This window comes from Pseudonaja textilis, chromosome 14 (assembly GCF_049901715.1).
Source record: "Pseudonaja textilis isolate UNSWEBS1 chromosome 14, rPseTex1.2, whole genome shotgun sequence".
NCBI lineage: Eukaryota > Metazoa > Chordata > Lepidosauria > Squamata > Elapidae > Pseudonaja > Pseudonaja textilis.
This window is the reverse complement of record NC_142003.1, coordinates 1,055,001-1,073,248: the sequence shown is the minus strand read 5'-3', so window position 1 is coordinate 1,073,248 and position 18,248 is coordinate 1,055,001. Positions and strand designations below refer to the sequence as shown.

At 52.8% G+C, this 18,248-nt stretch overlaps 1 protein-coding gene across 2 annotated transcripts in view; it reads right to left on the bottom strand.

The window, feature by feature from the left end:
• Positions 1–208: 208 nt before the first annotated feature.
• FLII (FLII actin remodeling protein) overlaps positions 209–18,248 on the bottom strand; it is a 22,391-nt gene continuing 4,351 nt past the window's right edge. The window contains exons 2-31 of one of the 2 annotated variants that reach the window (XM_087912811.1): positions 17,677–17,787; positions 17,116–17,187; positions 16,937–17,017; positions 16,638–16,723; positions 14,965–15,126; positions 14,598–14,701; positions 14,092–14,267; positions 13,193–13,350; positions 13,000–13,084; positions 12,349–12,496; positions 11,941–12,074; positions 11,610–11,822; positions 10,880–11,059; positions 10,101–10,183; positions 9,559–9,633; positions 9,325–9,408; positions 8,648–8,819; positions 8,254–8,358; positions 7,906–8,097; positions 7,034–7,222; positions 6,518–6,657; positions 5,887–6,139; positions 5,172–5,326; positions 4,562–4,622; positions 4,116–4,244; positions 3,328–3,434; positions 2,893–2,998; positions 2,658–2,723; positions 1,500–1,646; positions 1,020–1,465 (exon numbers count right to left, since the gene is read on the bottom strand). In XM_087912811.1, the coding sequence (XP_087768937.1) occupies positions 1,512–1,646; positions 2,658–2,723; positions 2,893–2,998; positions 3,328–3,434; positions 4,116–4,244; positions 4,562–4,622; positions 5,172–5,326; positions 5,887–6,139; positions 6,518–6,657; positions 7,034–7,222; positions 7,906–8,097; positions 8,254–8,358; positions 8,648–8,819; positions 9,325–9,408; positions 9,559–9,633; positions 10,101–10,183; positions 10,880–11,059; positions 11,610–11,822; positions 11,941–12,074; positions 12,349–12,496; positions 13,000–13,084; positions 13,193–13,350; positions 14,092–14,267; positions 14,598–14,701; positions 14,965–15,126; positions 16,638–16,723; positions 16,937–17,017; positions 17,116–17,187; positions 17,677–17,787 (3,762 nt within the window). In that variant the 3' untranslated portion in view covers positions 1,020–1,465; positions 1,500–1,511. Of the gene's footprint in view, positions 1,647–2,657; positions 2,724–2,892; positions 2,999–3,327; positions 3,435–4,115; positions 4,245–4,561; positions 4,623–5,171; positions 5,327–5,886; positions 6,140–6,517; positions 6,658–7,033; positions 7,223–7,905; positions 8,098–8,253; positions 8,359–8,647; positions 8,820–9,324; positions 9,409–9,558; positions 9,634–10,100; positions 10,184–10,879; positions 11,060–11,609; positions 11,823–11,940; positions 12,075–12,348; positions 12,497–12,999; positions 13,085–13,192; positions 13,351–14,091; positions 14,268–14,597; positions 14,702–14,964; positions 15,127–16,637; positions 16,724–16,936; positions 17,018–17,115; positions 17,188–17,676; positions 17,788–18,248 lie in introns of both variants that reach the window. The other variant, XM_087912810.1, reaches the window with a different exon arrangement.

Below are 18,248 nucleotides of genomic sequence, written 5' to 3'. Positions count from 1 at the left end.
CTCTCCGTGTCTAGTTTCTCACCGCCCCTCATTGCAGGAAGCGGAGAAAGTGTAGCTTGCAAACATCAAAATACTGGACCTTTTCCTGCTACCGGGCAAGGAGGGGGAAACGCCGTTTAGAGGACCGACACCTAAGAGGGGAGGAAACCCGCTAAAAATTGACGGGGGCGCTTCTGGCCGTCAGAAGAGAAGGACGCCACACGGCAGCTCACAAACGGCCATCTTTGCAATCTTTATTGAGAACTTAACAAGAAAGCTTGTGAAGCCCTGGGACGGACGGATGCCCACTGCGCTGTGTTCGTGCCGGGCCAGAGACGCAGCCCTTGCGCTTTGCCGGTTGCATTCCTGCCTGCTGCTGCTGTGGCTGTTTTGGAGTTAGCCTGCCTTTGGCCATGCGCTCTGCAGCTGGTAGCAATTGCTGCAGATGTTGATGCCGCACCAAGTTGACCCAGGCTGGGTTTAAAATAGGTGCCACTTCTCCTGCTTTTACAAAAGTTCTCCCCCCACCCCACCCACACCCCCTGTGGCTTTCTTCTCACCCTTCCCAAAGGGTGGCACCTAGGAAGGAACGGGGGGGCCACCGCAACAGACTGCAAAGCGGAAAGTTGGCAAGAGACCTGCTTTTCCAAACCTCTTGAGGACTAGGAGCAAGCAGGACACCCCTTGTTTGTGTGACCAAGCTTGGTTTTTTTTTTTTTGCTTTAAACTCTGTAATTCAGTGCAAAGAAGGAAGGAAGGAAGGAAGGAAGGAAGAGAGGGAGGGACAGGCATTTCAACCGGAAGGCAATAAAAGAGAATTGTGCTTTTAGTAGTTGTAAAAAATAATAATACAAGAATTTTAGCCAGGGGTGGCCTTGAGGAGCACAAAAGCACCTGCTGAAATTCTTCCTTCTTGGGGGGGGGGTGGAAAATGGGGGGCAGGATCTTACATTCGGTTTGCAGGTCAGGGGCTTCTACCCCCCCCCCATTAAATTTCTCTGCTTCTGTTCCAAACTTAATTCAGAAATCTCTTTGCAAGCCTTAGCCAGAGACACCCCCTTTCCCCCCAAAAGCAGGGGGACCCTCCTGGGCCTCAGCCTGGCCTGCGCAAGGTTGCTGCTCCTGAGCCAGGGGGAGGGGGCTCCAGAGAGCACCTGGGGGGCAACAAAGGAGGGGTTGAGGGGGGAGGAAAACCAAGATTTCTTGGCTGTAACAATGGCTAAGAGAGAAGGCCAGGCGCCTGAAACAGCTTGGGGAGGAAACCGGGAAAGGAGATTTTGACTGGCACTGGGAATGGAAGCAGGAGGGGGATTTTGGAGGTGGGAGGGAGCAATTCCCCTCCCCCCCCCCGAGTAACCTTTTCTCCAGTCCGCAGCTCGAAGAGAAGCGCGTTGCAGTGCCGGGCAGGGGATGGACCGCCCAGCGCTGGCACAAGACTACAAAGCCCATCTGTTGGAGGAATCCCCATGGGGGGTGGGGGTGGCTGCTGCGGGTGGCAGGCGAGGCCTGAGGTTGGGCACCGGGTGCCGCCCTTAAGCTGGCGGCTTCCGGAAAACGCTCCAGGCGTGGAAGCAGCGGGTGAAGGGAAGCGGCTCGTTGCCTTTGCGCACCAGGCGGAGCTTCCGGGGCCGGCTGGCATCTTTGGACCGCATGTGCTGGATGTAGACCTGAGGAGGGAGGGAGGGAAAGCGGTTCAAGACCAGCAAGCGGAAAGTGGAGCCTGAAAAATGTCAACTCCTACAACGTTCCGGTGCCTGTTTTAGTAGTTGCCATAAAAAAAAAAAAGGGGGGGGGGGGAGGAAATCTGGAAGCCAAAGTTTAAAAGCCAAAGTACATTCCAACTCTTTATCTTTAAAAGACTGTAGCTAAACTACCGGAGCTTTTGCCTGAGAATATATTTAATTGGAGAATGTGATTGATGACACCGTCAAGGTGCTCAGTTGGAGAATCTGGTTTAGGAGACACCCGGAAGGGCGGGGGGAAACAGGGTCACAGGGGGCTTCATACAGGGCAGGGCCAGGAGGTCGCCTCTAACGAATCCTTGGAAGTTTTTTGAAGTTTGGCTCGAGAATCATGATTTAATTAGGGTGATTGCTGGAATCCTGACAAAAATATTCAAAACGTGACCTTATAACCTACATCAGGGGTCACCAACCTTGGCCACTTTTAAGACTTGTGGACTTCAACTCCCAGAATTCCTCAGCCAACTTTGCTGGCTGAGGAATTCTGGGAACTGAAGTCCACAAGTCTTAAAAGTGGCCAAGGTTGGAGGCCCCTGACCTATATGTCACTTCTTGAATTCCTCATACCTTTCAAAACTGAGTACAAACAGGCAGTCCTCGATTTACAACAGTTCATTTAGTGACAGTTCTAGGTTGCCACGGCACTGAAAAGAAGGGATTGTTTTTCAGACCTCGGACCTCTGCCAGCATCCCCAGGGCCATGTGGTCAAAGTCCAGGTGCTTAGCAACCGACTCGTGTTTATGACAGTTGCAGCGTCCCTAAGCAAACGGTCGTATGTTGAGGACTGCCTGTGCATCTTAGAGTGGAGAAGTCTGGGAGACGGAAGGTCTTTCCTCCCCAGCCAGCAAAACCGGGCTGAAGCCAATGCAGGAGAGGAACACGGAGCTTCCTCCAGTGTCCACCCTGAATGGTCAGCAACCCTTCTGGGCTGTTACCTGGCAAGCTTTGAGGCTCAACTTGATCTCCACCTGGCTGGTCTGCGTCCCCACCCACATGTAGACCTGGAAGAGAAGGAGGAGGAGGAAGAAGAAGAAAGAAGAGATGTGACTGGGCGTGTCTTCTGCAGAGGAGACCACAGCAGGCGTCTCCTTCTGGTTCCCAACACTTCACAAGAAGCCGCAGAGGCCAAAGCTGGCCAAGGGTCCCGTCCGGCTCCTGCCCCAGACTGACCTCGCAGCCATTGTCCAGCAACATGATGTCGTCATCCGCCAGGTCATCCTGGCAGAAATCGGAGCATTTTTCGGACACCGCAAAGTAGCCCTTCTCGTTGGAGCACCTGGGGGAGAAAGCCAGGAAAAGAACTCAGAGCAGGAGGAGGAGGAGGAGGAAGGGACACCTGTCTCCACCCTCCCAGGAGGAAATTCAGACTCATCTTGCTGGATAATGACGAATTTGGGAAATAAGGGCAGCTCCTTCTCTGGAAATTTATTTTTATTTTATTTTTATTAAATTGATATGCTGCCTGTCTGGCCAGTAAGTTGACTTACAAGCAGCCATAAGCCGACTACAAAGCAGAGAAGCTTAAGGAGAGGTGGTATAAAGGGAGGGAGGGCTTTGGCTCCTGCCAGGGAAGAAGGGATCCACCCCGGGGCCCCACTGGCTCACCTGAAAAGACGGGAGAAGTTCATGTATTCGGCATCTCCATCGTAAGGTTTCTGGGCTCCGATCCCGACCCAAAAGAAATTCTCCGGCTCTTCTCCCTCATTGATCACCTGCAAACCAAGGAGAGGAGAGGAGAGGAAGGGAAGTGGGAGAGATTTGCTGGTGGGTTTTCCCACCCAGACGGTCTTCACCTGTGGGGTCCTTGCTTTGAGCTTGGTTGTTCTCTTGGAGACGTTTCATGACCCAACCAACCACTGTGGGTAACATCATCAGTGCTAGAAGGGGGTTGCTCTCTCTTTCTACACACGTGGCTTGCCCTGTGGGGGCTCTTGGTGGTTCCGCCATTAGGCTGTTGATTGCTGGCCAGGAAGTGTGGTGGTCAAGATTGCTACAGTATATACAGTAAATATGGAGCAATCCTCACTTCCTCCTAGCACTGATGATGTCACCTAGTTGGGTCATGAAATGTCTGCAAGAAAGCAGCCAAGCTCAGAGAGCACCAAGGACCCCACAGTCCTCTCCTCCTTCCCCCCCACAAACCCCTCTCTCTTTTAGCACTGATGTTGCTACCTAGCTGGGTCATGAAATGTCCTCAAGAAAAGAATGAAGCTCAGAGCACCAAGGAGCCCGCAGTCGTCCTCCTTCTCTACTACACAAAACCCCCCTCCCTTCTAGCACTGCTGATGTTACCTAGTTTGGTCATGAAACATCTGCAAGGAAACAACTTCAGGGCGCACCGAGGACCCCACCATTCAACCCTGAGTTACAGATATTCCATTTGTTCTCTTTACCTGTTTGCTGTACGAGTCGTCAAACATGTGATTCATGATATCTTCGGCCAGCTTGGCTTCATCGGGGTTGGCAGCTCGGCCGACCCAGGTGTACACGATGCCCTGGTTGTCGGAACTCTCAAAGGGAACCTGGAAGGAGAATTCTGGGAGTTGAAATCCCCAAGTCTTAAAAGTTGCAAAGGTAGGACATCCCTGTGTTAGAAGTCAGCCTTCTCCTGCCCAGATTTCACAAGAGGTGTTCAGGCTACATGAATTCGGAGCCAGCACGGCCGGTGGGGGTACGAAATTGTTAGCATTCTGGGGGCACCAATTTGGGGGGTGGGGGTCGGTCCCCCAGAAAGAGGGCTTGAATTCCAACTGCCATGCTGCATTTTACAAAAGAACATCAGATTAAAAAAAAAAAAGACGCAACTATTCCGTTTTCATCCGTCGGTGGCTTAGATTACCTTCAAAATGAAGCAGAATTCAGAGTTCAGAAGGCCAGAGTCCGTGTTGATCTGGATGCACCTGGAGAGGAAGGTCGGGAGACCATCAGCACCCACGGGGACCAAGGGAGAGAAGCACAGGGACCTTTTCCTCCCTGGGTTTGGGCTGATAGATTTGGGTTTGGGGAGTTGGGTTGATGGACTGGCACACGGCCAGAGACGAGTGACCAAGGGGATTAATCTTGTTTGCCAAGGAGGGGCTGGGATGTCAAGGAAGCCAGCTGTGGCCGAAGGCGAGGTGTCTCCTGAAGATGACAGGTTTGGTCTTTGACTCCAGAACAAACCGTTTCTGAAGTTGGCGGGAGGAATTGGGGCTTAGCAGAGGCTGGGCCAACCTTCTTTTAGAAATGCTCACGTTGCATTTTGGCCGACAGCTCTCCAGCTCTGGGGTCCCAGATCCAAACCCTTGTGTCAACTCAGTTGGGAGGTCCCAAAATGCAAGGAGGGCAGAAACGGGGGGACTTCTCCCAGGTTCCAGCAGGACTTCAATCCCCTCTGGGGCTGCAAAGAGTCTCTTGCAAGTCCAGAGGTCCAGGACCTCAACCCGGCCCCAGGCAACGGAGCTCCTCACCGGGTACAGAGTGCGCTGCCGTTGGTACGGATGTGGTAGAGGCTGGGCTGGAGGTTGTCATCCCTGGCTTTCCTCTTCCCCTTGTGAATGATGAATTTCCTCTTGAAGTGGGAGAGGAACTTGGGGTTCTCCTGCTGCTGCGTCATGCGCACAACCTGGAGGATTTGGGGGAAGGGGGGGCGTGCAGAAAGGTCAGCCCTGCTTGTAATTGTGGGGGGGATGAATCCACCCAGAATGCACCAGCCTGGCTGTGGGGCCTTGGCTGCCTCTTGCAAACGGCCGAGGAGGAGGCGGGAAGGAGGAACAGACAGACACACAACTCCCTTGGAAAAGCAGAAGGATCTTGAAGAGTATTTAAACCTTATGTGTGTGTGTGTGTTTTAAGAACTGTCCTTTCCAGGCCAGATTAATAAGGGAGCATTTCCCATTCTAGGTGGGGGGATTCTGGGAGGTGAAGTCCGGCACATCCGGGCAGGACTAGTTTAGCATCCCTGCCTTCCTCTGGCCAAACATCCTGGTCAACGATGCACAGATACGGAGGATGGGATAATTTATTCCAGCTCAGCTCCTAGAGCAGCGGTCCTCAAACCTGACTCCTTTAAGATGGGTGGACTTCAACTCCCAGAATCCCCCGAGTTTGAAAACACTGCAGAGGGGATGGATGCTCCCGGTTCCCGCCTCTCCTTCCAGCCCCAGGGACGACCCTCTGGCTCACCTCCAGCTTGCCTGGGAAAAGGTTCTCAAATTTCTTCTGGAGGCTGAAAGTGAAGGTCAGCCACCCCATGTTGGAGGCCTCGCGGCCCTGCCAGAAATAAACCACACACTGAAAGTCTTCTTCTGGCTGCTTCTCTTCTTCCACCTCCTCCTCTTCCTCCTCCTCCTCCTTCTCGCCTTCAGCGTTCCCTTCCTCTCTCTTCTTCTTCTTCTTCTCCTCCTCATCTTCCTCTGTCTCCACAGGGATCCAGTACCTCACGGGACAAAACCAAAGTTACTCAGTTACTCCTTCTCGAGCAGAACGGAGGTGGCCCAAGGATCATGCGAAGCAGCTCTGAGGGGTGGAGACCCCAGAGAACGTCTGAGAACATCTTGAGGGAGGGGTGGGGTTGGCTGGGCATGTCCAAAGGGCCCACGTGGGACTCCACAGGAAGGGCATCTCATAGGGGTTGGGTCCCAAAGTGAACATCCATGAACAGCCTTTCTGAAGAAGCACCTGCTCTCAACCCGCTTCCCTACTCGGAGGAACACCGTGCACAGCACTGATTTGGACAAAGGAAGAAGGCGAGACAGAAAGATCCTCCCGGGAACCAAGGTCATGGAGCACCTGGAAAGCGGGCGAGATGACCTACCGGCAGAGAAAGACGTAGCAATCCTGGGTATAGAAGTGGCCAAATTCCTCTTCCGGCAGCCGGGTGAACTTCTTGTTCTCCAGGACGAAGCCTTCCATGCCGTCCAGGTCTTCATTCCATTCTTCCATGAGCTGCTCTGCCTGTGGGGGAGGGGGGGGATAAGCAACCACCCACCCGAAGACCTGAGTCACCAAGGGGGCCTTCAACGGAGACACCGGAAGTGCAAGAACGGAGGAATGTCTTGGGTGGGGAAATGTTCTAGGTGTCTCAAAGAGATGCTTTGTCATAATTGTCCAATGTTTGGAGGAGCGTTTCTCAACCTTCACCCAAGTTGAAGTTGGGTGGACTTCAAGTCCCAGAATTCCCCAGCCAGCTCCTCCGGCTGGTGGATTCTGAGAGTTAAACTCAAGCCGTCATGGTTGAGAAATGCTAGTTTGCAGAATGCTTTACCTGCTTCCACAGAAGGGAGCCAGAGCGGTGGACCTAGCTTGGTTCTCTCCCCCTTGTAGCACCTACCTCGCTCAGAGGCATCGGGGGCTGACGTGGCAGAAACAGGGCAGTCAAGTCAGCCTTGAGCTGGTCCTTCTTCTCGGAATCCTTCTGGACTTTTCCTGAGAGGCCACCGGGTTGATGGACCGCTTCGGCGTTGCGGGTGTAGTCCACCTTCAGAACGTCATCCCAGTTCTTGAATTTGGATTTGAAGACCTGGCAGGGACACGGATCCCCATCAGAAAATCCAGATCAAGCAGAAGAAAACTATGCTAGAAGTAGTTTTCACTTTTAAATTTGGGGGTAAACGTTTTCCCTCCGGAACACAAAATAAAGGAAACGCTCCTTAAGAACTGAAATCCGTCTTGAATCGGAAGCAGTCTTACCTATATCAAGACATTGTCTCCCGCAATTAAATTAATAGTAGTTTTAAAACTTTAATTAATTGTGCCAGAGTTTGGCATCATTGGAACTCCTGCTACCATCAGAACCCTTTAAAACAGATCACGTGTCTCTTTATTTTTAAGATTTATTGCTATCATTTTCTTCAAAATATTCATGGTGGTCTACCATGGAGTTCTGAGAATCATGAAGAGCCAATCAAGTCCAGCCTTCTTCAGCTGAGGACCCACCTTCCCAGAATCCCCCATGCGTGAAATATAAGCTGACTCTACTTTCTTGTAGGACCACCTCTTCAGCTGAGACCTTGGTCCCCCGCAAAGCTTCACTCAGGGCCAGAAGCAGCCACATCGCTTTGCCAATTCTGCCCCGTAACTGTCTGAACCCTGCAGCTTCCCACGGGTATCTTCCCTCTCCTGCCAAGCGGGCAAATACGGCCCAACCAACCCCGGAAGAGGGTTAGGGTCCTTTGGGAGCACCCCGCCCTCCCTCCTTCCAACCTGGCACTCGGTGCCCTCCAGGTTCCGGATGACCATGGCGTGTTTGGGGCGGTGAAGCATGCTGCACAGCTCCTGGCCCAGTTTGAGAGCAGCCGCCCGCACCAGGCGTGAGGACTTCCGGCCAATCCAGATGAAAACGTCTGACCAGCAGTCCAGAATGTAGACCGACTTGGTGTCCAGCAGGCTCTGGAGCTGCCCAAAGGAGAAGACAGAAGACGATGGCTGAGATGATGACTGGACTCTTGGAAGGTAAGAGAGGTCCAAAGCAACAGGTTCTGGACTAGAACCTTGAACCAGAAACCATCTAGTCCTCTGGTCCCATCAGCACCTTCCAGACATTGTTCCTACCAGCCTCATTTCGGGCGACAGGTCCGCGGATGGCCTTTTCTTGTGCTCCACAGAGAGCCTGTAGTTGATCTGGGGCAGCTCCAGGTAGCCCAGTCCCAAGCCAACCTGCACAGGAGGAGGAGGAGGAAGAGCGCTTACCCAGAGAAGGACGCAAGCAAAGCCCAGTTGGAGCCAGCCTGGCTGTGATTCATGACATAAACACTGATTTTCCAAAGTCCTGCCTTCTCTCACAATCAACACCTCTAGGCATAAATACCCCCAAACTACTGTAAGGTCTAGAGCAGGTTCATTTGGTTTGCAAGAAAGGAAGCGTGTTTCCGGAAAATTCCCCCAGAATTGGGTGGAGGCGGCTGACGTTGGCTCTGAAGTTCTCCTCAACTCCCTCCCGCCTCACCTTGTACAGCTTGGGTCTGGGGGGCTTGAAGTCATCGGGGACGTTGGCCTTGATCTCTTCTGCCTGCCCACCAAGGAGGTCCCAGAATTCCGGGGTCTCCTCCGTCTGAGTCAGCAGCAGGATTTCCGCCTTGCCCTTCCGCTCATTCTTGTTGATCTTCTCAGCGAAGAGCCTGCGAAGAGAGGAGACAAATCCAGAACCAGCAGAACGAAAGGGAACCCGGACCAAGGAGACACACTGAGGTACCAGATCTCCCCCCCCTCCCCAAACCCCCTCCCCTCCATGGGGTGGACTGTTGCCCAGATTCCCGGGAGGGAATTCCAGAGGAGCAGGAGGCAAAGCAGCTTAGAGAGTTTGTGTGTGAGAAAGAGGGTGAAGACAGCTCCTCCTCAATGGTTCCCAGAGCCTATGGTTATGGTCCAAGTAGTTGGCTTTAGTTTGGCAGGTTTTGCATCTACAGGTGAGGAACAATAAAGAAATCTGCTTGCAAAATCTCAACGTGTCTTTTTTTGGAGTCGGACGTCACCACGAAATGGATTCCCCTGGAATCCATTTTTGGGGGTGCTGGCAATAATGGCAAGGTCAGATAGTGACGGAGCTAAAGTCAGTGCACCTCTGCAGAACTCCCCCAGATGTTTCAGAGCCCAGCTGTGCCACAGCCTCCTTTTGGCACTCACCTGGCTTTGGTGGTACCATTTAGGGTAGCCTGGCTGCCCCTCCAGATGTAGATCTCAAGGCCGTGATCCAACAGGAAGACAAAACTAGAAGGGAAGAAAGAAAAGGGAGAGCGGAGAAATGGGTTTTTAAAAGAGAAAATAAATAAATAGCCAGCAGCATTTTCCCAGCCACCCCCACCCCAGCAGACCGCGGGGACTCAAGACTTCAAAAGGAGGCTGCCCTGCGTTATTTACCGAGGATCTAAAGCAGTCGCTTTCAGGGGAACTGGTTCCAATTTGATATTCTTCTTTCCGTAAACACGGTAAAGCCTGCATTGAAATGGCAGAAACAACAGCTTGATCATAGCCACTTGGGGGTGGGGGCAGCGCAAAACCCCCCAAGAAACGAATGTTGTGCAATTGATAATCACTCTCTCTCTCCTCTTAAGACATTCAAAGAGGCTGAAATAATGACTGCAGCCTCCGCAAAGGAGCCATCGCAGAATTGGCAGGCTAGAAAAGACTTTAAACTTGGAGATTTGCAAGCTGGCTAGTTTGGGGGCAAGTCAGGATAGCAGGCAGGTCCCCAATCCAAAGAGCCTCTCTATCTCCTGAAACGCCACCAGGTAATCCTAGCTCATGGCGGTTGCAGGCAGAGGAAGAGCAGAATGAGCCTGTGAAGTCGTTATTTTTGAATCGAGAGATTCAGGCCTTCTCCAGCTCCCAAATGTAACCCCTGGCTTCATCCTGAGCACCTGGAGCTAAAACGTGAATTATGCGGGTGCTTCATGGTTTACCTGGTGACATAATGGATGTCTTCCACCGTGTAGAAGCCGCTCGCCGTGCCCCCTTCGATGTAGGAGATCTCGTGATCAAACACCTGGTGTCCAGAAATGGGATTTCCAAAAGCGGAAAGGCAGAAATCATTAAATTAAAGCCAACCTGCCACGCCCTCGCGGATTAAACACGCAAGCCAGCTCTTAACCCTCTTCTCCTCACAATAGCACAGAAAACCTATTTCGATGTTAATGTCAGGATTCCAGCAGTTATCCAATTCAATCATGAGTCTTGACCAAACTCCCAAAAACTTCAAAGGATTTATTGGAAGTCAACGTGTTGGCATGACCTGGGCGTAGCCGGCTCTGAGACACGTAATTCACTGTCACCTTTGATCCTGCTTTCCCCAACCCCCACCCCTCTGGGTGTATCATAATTCATATTCTCCAAGGAAACACGTCCATAGCCGAGAGTCATCAATCATGCCCTCCAATTAGATTTTTGCATGGCAGAAGCTTCGGTCATCGAATCAGTCTTTGAAGAAAACATGAATGGAACGTACTTTCAATTCCACACTGCCGCCTGCTCTTTGAAACTCCCCCCCCCCTCGCTTCTTTCTGTTGACAACTATAAAGCATGTATAGAAAATGTTTTATGAGTTGACAGTTAAGTCACTTTGCTCTTGTTTTATCGTCTTTCCTCCTGTTCACAATTTCTCTGGGCCACTCCCTGCAGTTCTGAGGACCTGGGTCTTTGCCGAGGTCTCCGGAAGGGAAGCCCCCAAGAGAAAGGTGGGTACCTGGCTGAACTCATCGCTCTCTTCCCCCATCTCTTCTCGAATACTCCGGCACTCAGCCCCCAGGAAGTTCCGCAGGTTGACGGCGTGGATGGCCGAACAGGCCTTCTTGTCCAGGGAGGATTCCTGGCCGATCCAGTAGTAGATCTCCCAGTTCAAGGATCCGCTGTCATCCAGGAACGTCTGGAGAAGAGCAATTAGGAGTTGGAGGGGGGAAAAAGTCTACCTGGGTTCTGCGTCAGTATTTCTGTTCTTCTTGAACGAACAGGTAGTCCTTGGCTTAGGACAATAACGGAGCCTGCCCATAAAACACAACCAACCCCCTTTTACGATCTTTTTTGTGGTGGTTATTGCAACCCGGTTGCTTAGTACTCCCAAGCCCAATCACACGAACACCCGACGCTTGAATCTGTATCGTTAAGTAACCAACGGTAGGTCTGTCGTAACCTTGAACAATTGTTGAGCAATCGGTCCTAAGTTGAGGGTTGCCTGCATGACTCTATTTCCAACTCCAGAAAAAGTTTCCTCTCTGCGCGATCTGCTCTCCACAACTTTGAGAGGCCATGACCAGATGTGGGCTGCAGGCCAGATACCTCGCCCAACTTCTGTAAAGGGGCTGAAAGGCGTTGCCGTAGACCAGTTCTGAGATAGGTAAGTGTACGGCTGTGGGAAGATCATAGTCACACACACACACACACACACACACACACCCCGGGCCTTTGGCCATGCCCACCTTCAGCACAATGTAGCAATCGGCTTCGTAGAACTTCCCGTGGAAAGCCTCATCCACCATGATGGGCACGAAATTCTCGATCTGCCAGACGGTGACCCCTGGCAACTGGCCCACCTCTTCCGTGAAGAACTCCGAATAGTTGAGGTGAGGTTTCTCCAAACTCTGGTCCCAGCGGCGGGTCTTCAGATCCGTGTATTTTAGGTCTCCGTTCTCCTAAAGGCGAAAAGGGGAGGCCTTTTCCTTTTAGCTCCCATGACAGCTCGCCCGTTTCCTCCGCAGCCGTGGGGGGTCTCACCGGGAGAGGAACCCAACCTTGTGGTCACCGCCTTACCTCCAGCTTCTTATTCTTCTCCTGGGCCACATCTGACATGCCTTTCAACACCTGCTTGGCCTGATCGTCTTGGGCTGAATCTTTGCGTCTCCGCAAGCGCATCTTCCGGGCCATGGGGTCCTTCGGGCTGCTCCCTGGGAACCGAAGGAGGGAAGGGGGAGAGATGGGGAGGAAAAATTTTAGCTCCATCTAGAAGTAACAAGATCGGGAAGATGGTCCTAAGAGGGCACGGGACAGAGGTGTCTGATGTGCTTCAAGGCAGGAGGAAGTTCTTGAGATGGTCACAGTTGAAGGCAATAGGTTGACCTTCTATTGTGGCTGTTTGCTGGGGAAGGCTACAAAACTACACACCTACAACCAAAGGGGGTCCTAGCCTATACCCAAACGGGGGGTCAGTCCTAAGCTCACCTCCAGCCGCTGCTGCTACCGTGGCAGGAGATGCCCCAGCCAGCCGCAACTGGTTTTGCAAGGAGAAGTCGATGTTGTACCACTCTGAAGTTCGGTCCACAGGCTTTGGGGGCATCACCAAGTTTGGGTTCTCCCGGACATCCAAGATCTGCAGGCAGAGAAGAGGACCTCAGTCAGGAGCAAGAAGACAAGAGGCTCTTCAGGGACGAAGCTCAGAGGGCTGAAGTCTCTCAACCACAACCCACTTTCGCTCGCTGTCCCTGAGCCCTCAGCTGCGATCCAGAACGCAAACCGGAGACTTTGGGAAGCTCCTTGGATGAGAAGCGAAAGGTCTTCGAAAGAAAAACCGAGGAAGTCCAGTTGCCCCTTGAAAAAGCACCTTTGGGACAGCCATGATCTGGAGTAGGGGTCTCCAACCTTGGCAACTTTAACACTTGTGGACTTCAACTCCCAGAGTTCCTCAGCCAGCAAAGCTGGCTGAGGAACTCTGGGAGTTGAAGTCCACAAGTCTTAAAGTTGCCAAGGTTGGAGACCCCTGATCTGGAGGACGGAGAACCTCCATAGACCTCAACAACCGTTGTCCAAGGAGCAACCACTTCCTTTTTGCAGGATGCCCCATGCAGGATGCCCCTTTGCCCCTAAAACTCTCACCTCCACGTCCGTCAGAAAATGCACTGCTTCCGGCAAGGTCACCAGGCGATTCTTGTTCAGCACCAGCTTCCTGAGTTTCACACACCTGTAGAAAGGGGGAAGGCCAGAGGGCTGAGCCCAGCTGAGGCAGAAGTCCAGCTCGCCCAGAGAGCGATGGCCGAGCTACTCGGCGGAAGAGTGAAGGGCGACCAACCTGCAGAGGCTTTCGGGAATGAGCTCCAGGTTGTTGTTGGCAGCCATGAATTCCTCCAGGTTGGCCAGCTTCCCGATGCCGGAAGGGATACCGTCAAAGTCCAGCTTGTTGGAGTTCAAGTAGAGCTTCTTTAGTTTGGTGAGTTTGCAGATGGCGGACTGGGGGGTGCGGGGAGGAGAACGGAAGGAGAATTAATTTCAGGAAGGAAAAGAAATCCCCACTTGCTCATTTGGAAGCAGCTTTTCCACAAAACTTTGTCCAAATCCACCCCTTGGAACGCAAAAGATCAGAATGGTTTCTATAAAGGTAGAACAAACGGCTCCATAAATCGCAGTGCAAAGGCAGAAAAAAATTGATTTACTGTTCTACGTACCTCTTAATATTAATATTTATTAATATTTATTTATATATTAATACTTCTCAAACCTGGCAACTTTTAAGACCTGTGGAACTCCCAGCATGCCCTGGCTGGGGAATTCTGGGAGTTGAAGTCCACTCATCTTCAAGGTCCAGAAACCCTGGCCTATATCCTTGCCCCTGGGATGTGGCCACTTCCTGAATCTGTCTGCTTTCTCTTGCTTGTAAAAGCAACGCATCCAGCATGCCCACCATCTAACCAAGGAAGTTTGGATCCGGGCCGTAAGTTCCCCTTTCCAGGTAGGTTGTGACTTCAAACGGTTCCTAAGTACCATTGGTCATAAGTCAAGGACTACCTAGTGAGGAAAGGGCGGTGCTTTGCTCCTCCTAAGAGCAGACAAGCGACTCGGATTAACCTGCCAGCTTTAATCAAGTATGATGGTTGAACCAAAGTCTCCTTGGCTCCCGTTGCTGGCCTGTCCTGACCTTGGACTTCCGGAGCCCCAAGGGGAGCCGGGTGGCCTCCGGGAAAGGGGACCCACCGGCAGGGAAGTCAGCTGGTTCCTTGACAGGTTGAGGGTCTCCAGTTGCGTCCACTGGTCGATGCAAAGAGACAGGTCCGAAATCTGGTTAGTGCTCAGGTTCAGCCGCCGCAGGTTGGACAGAGTATAGAGACACTCCGGAACCCGGCTCAGGTCATTGCAAGAGAGGTCCACATCTGTGCAGGGCCGGGAAAGAAAGACCAGGTGGCAGAAGGGAGGGGGTTCCCTGGGGGGGGAGGGAAGGGGGCCAGGGGGCCACCCAGGAAGGCGAGTTCTGGGGTCCACGGTGCCCCCCGCCCCCCAATTTCAAGGCATTCCTATTGTCGTAAGTAAACGTCTGCCCTCCTCCCAGTGCATCGGAAATACGGCTCCCACCACCGTCCACCCGGCCGGAGGTTGCAGGGCTTGAGGTCTGGTGCCTTTGGAGGACACCCGGGGGGGGAAAGGCCAGGAGAGGGGAGTCTTCGGGGGTCCCTGGTGGGAGGTGGGGCGACTGCAGCTGGTACCTGCCAGGCGGGTCAGGCCGTCCAAGCTGGTGGGCAGGTTGCTCTGTGTCCTCTGCGTGTTCCGCAGGTGGAGCGTTTGCAGGGCCGTCATGGCAGGGAGTTGCCTTCGGGGGAGGGGGGGAGAGCAAGGAGGAGGGGGGAGAAAGGCTTAGCTGGGACCACCAGGGGCAGGAGAGTCAGGTGGGATTCTGCCCCCGACTCGGCCTGCCTCCACCCGCCTCTCTGTCCTCAGCCCCGCCCGAAGCCCCGGGGCTCAGCGCCTCTAAAGCGAGGGAAGGAGAGGCTCCCCTTCGGGCCAACCCCTCAGGCCCGGAAGCGGGACCCTTCCCCCACTTGCAACTCCCAGGGGAACGCAGGTGGGCTCTACCTGAGCTGGGCGTGCATCAGAGGGTTGTTACTCAGGAGCAAGGTCTGCAGGTGCACCAGGCGCCTCATCTGGGGGGGCAGGCTCTCCAGCTTGTTGTCACTCAAATCCAGGTACAGCAGGTCGGTCAGGTTGATGAAGAGCTGGTTGGGGATGCTATCTATGCTGCAGGGGCAAAGCGGGAGGGGGACACGCCTTGTTTACACTGTCAGGGAGGCCCGGCCTGGTGCCAGCGCCCCGCCCCACTCGCCAAAGGCCCTTCAGCAGCCAGAGGTTCACACCCCAGCCAGGTTCCCCCATCCCCCACCCCCCACCCCGCAAGGAGCCATTCGTTTCTCTCCTCCCCAAACTCCCTGGGGCGTCTCCCTCCGTGGAGGGCTGGATCCACCCAGTGCCCAGAACGGAGCTCTCCAAACTTGGCCACTTGTGGGCTTCCACGCCCAGAATTCTCCAGCCAGCTCTGCTGAAGTCCACGAGTCTTAAAAGGGGCCAAGTTTGGAGGCTGCTGGCCCAGAAGCTGCCGCCTGCTTCTTCGCGGCGACACCGACGGTTTCTCGGTGGAAGCTGCAGTTGCCCGGGCTCGTCTGAGTTGGCAGAAAGGCAGAGGACGGGCCCTTGGGATGAAAGGAGGGGCCGGCAGAATTCTGCCAGGAAAACGTTCCCTTCCCCGCCCGGCCTCCCGTTTTGGGCAATGGGTCATTATGGTTTGCTCTGGTTTAAGCTTCTTAAGGATTTGGGCCAAGAGAGGAAGGGAACAGAGTGGACATCTAGCCAAGCAAATCCAAATATCTCCGTTTTACTGGCAGCCCCTCGCGAGAGCAGGAGGAGGCCGTAGAATGAAACTTTAATCCATTCCGTCCAGTTGCCTCTTCCCTCCCCACATACGGGGGGGGGGGAGGGGTCCTTGTGTGTCCTATCACACCTGGCCAATAAAGAATTATTCTATTCTGTTCTATTCTATTCTGTTCTGTTCTGTTCTGTTGTTCTGTTCTACTGTACTGTACTGTACTGTACTGTACTGTACTGTACTGTACTGTACTCTATTCTTATTCTATTTTCTATTCTATATTCTAATCTACTCATTCTATTTCTATTTTATTCTTTCTCTTCTGTTCTATTCCTTTTCATTTTTTCCTTATCCTATCCTATCCTTTTTCTCTACTCTACTCTACTCTACTCTACTCTACTCTACTCTACTCTACTCTACTCTACTCTAATTCCTTGACTTACGGCTGTAGTTTGTAACGCCCTGAATCTGGGTTATGAGTTGTTGTGGTTGCAGGTCAAGGCATCCAGGGAACGGACCCCCAATATTTTGGCATTCTCGGCAGCCGTTGTTAGGCAAATGCCGCTGTTCTTAAGCAAACACTCTGACGCTAAGTGAAGCCATTTTGTTCAGCGGACCTTGTTTGTTGGGAACTAGAAGTAAATCCGAATCCTGGCGAAAAACCAACAGAAAATTGCAGTCATGGGACCACGGGGTCCGTAAAGGGGAGTCAGCTATTAAGTGCCCACAATCATGTAACCTTGGTGTATGTGTGTGTGTGTGTGTGTGTGTGTGTGGTTGTGACAACTTTGGAATCTGGTCATAAGCAGCCTTTTTTGGGGGGGGGGTCTGTCATAACTTCGTATGGTTGCTAAGCAACCGGTCATAAGTGGAGGACTATTGATGTTACCTGTTATGTTTGAGGTTGAGCACCAGGATATTCTTGGCGTTCTCCAGCTCCCGTGGACACTCAGTCAGCTGGTTGTAGCTCAGGTCCTAGAGGAAGAGAAAGCCAGGAGGGGGACATCAGAGGCCACGGAAGCATCGTGGGGCAGCCAAGGAGGCCACATTTTCTCAGAGATCCAAAGGGAAAGCGCGAGAATAATGGGGGGAGGGTGTCTGAATTTAGAGCCATTTCCCTCAAACCTGGTCACTGAGAGATACGTGGGCTCCAACCCCCAGAATTCCCCAGCCGGATCTGCCACCTACCAGGACCGAGAGGTCGTCCAGCTGGAAGATTTCATAAGGAATCCCGGAATTCTTCAGCGCGTTGGCCCGAGCGACGAGGGCCTGGGGAGCGGGAGGAGAAAGAACGGGGGTGGGGGGTCAGACCCACCTGAGACCGTGCGGAGGGTCAACGGGGGAGCTCTGGGGTGCGGAGGACTTACCCGCAGGCAAGGGAGGCTGGAGAATTCTCCGTGGAGGGTGGTCAGGTTGTTGTGGCTGACGGAGAGGTGTTCCTATTGGGGAAGGCAAGCAGGAAGGGTCTGGGGGCTGCGTGGGATTGTCCGGAGGGTTGGTGTGCACCCTCCCCACTGGGGTTAGCTTCACGGCGGGGGGGAACAAGCCATCTGGGTTTGTGCATTGAGCCCAAATGGCATTGAGAAGGCTGTGGCTTGGGGTGGGACATGAAGTGGCCCGTGAAGGGGGCAGGAGGAAGGGGGAGGGATCTGTGGTGGGAAATCCTGGCCCCCCTCCCCAAATCCCCTCCCCCCTCTCTCAGGTCCTTCAGCCTCAGGGATCCTAAGCCTGTTTGGGCACCTGAGTTTAGCCTTAACAACATGGGAACGTCATAATGACTCTTCCTTGCAAAATTTCTATTTTATTTAAAAATAAAACCACCCCGTTTCTGTGGGCCCGTTTTCCCCCCTTCCCCCCTGTTTCCTGTCCTCCAAAATGACCCCCCGGGTGTGGGGGGGGGGCTGCAAAAGGAAACGCCGATCTCTCACCAGCTTGTGGAGGGCCGAGAGCTCCTCCGGCAAGTAGCAGAGGCCCGTCCGGTTCAGCTTCAGCCATCGCAGGCTGGTCATGGACCTCACGTGCTCCGGGAAGAAACCACCCTGCCAGGGGGGGGAGAGGCATCAGAAAGGGGGGGGGGTCAGGTCTGCTGGAGGCCATCCTGGCAAGGGACCAGCGGGAGGTTGTGACAGTCGTAAGTGCGAGGACCCAGGCGGAAGTCACTTTCTTCAGCACCATTTGAGTGGTTGTTAAAACAAATGGTCATAAGATGAGGATCTATTCTATTCTACTCATTCTATTAATTCTTTCTATTCTATTCTCTATTTTCTATTCTATTAATTCTTATTCTATTCATTCTCATTCTATTAATTCTATTCTACTCTACTATTTTCTATTCTATTCTATTTTCTATTCTGTTAATTCTTATTCTATCGTATTCATTCTCATTTCATTCTTTCTATTCTATTCTCTGTTTTCTGTTAATTCTATTCTATTCGTTCTATTCTATTCATTCTTATTCTATTAATTCTTTCTATTCTATCCTATTCTCCATTCTATTCTA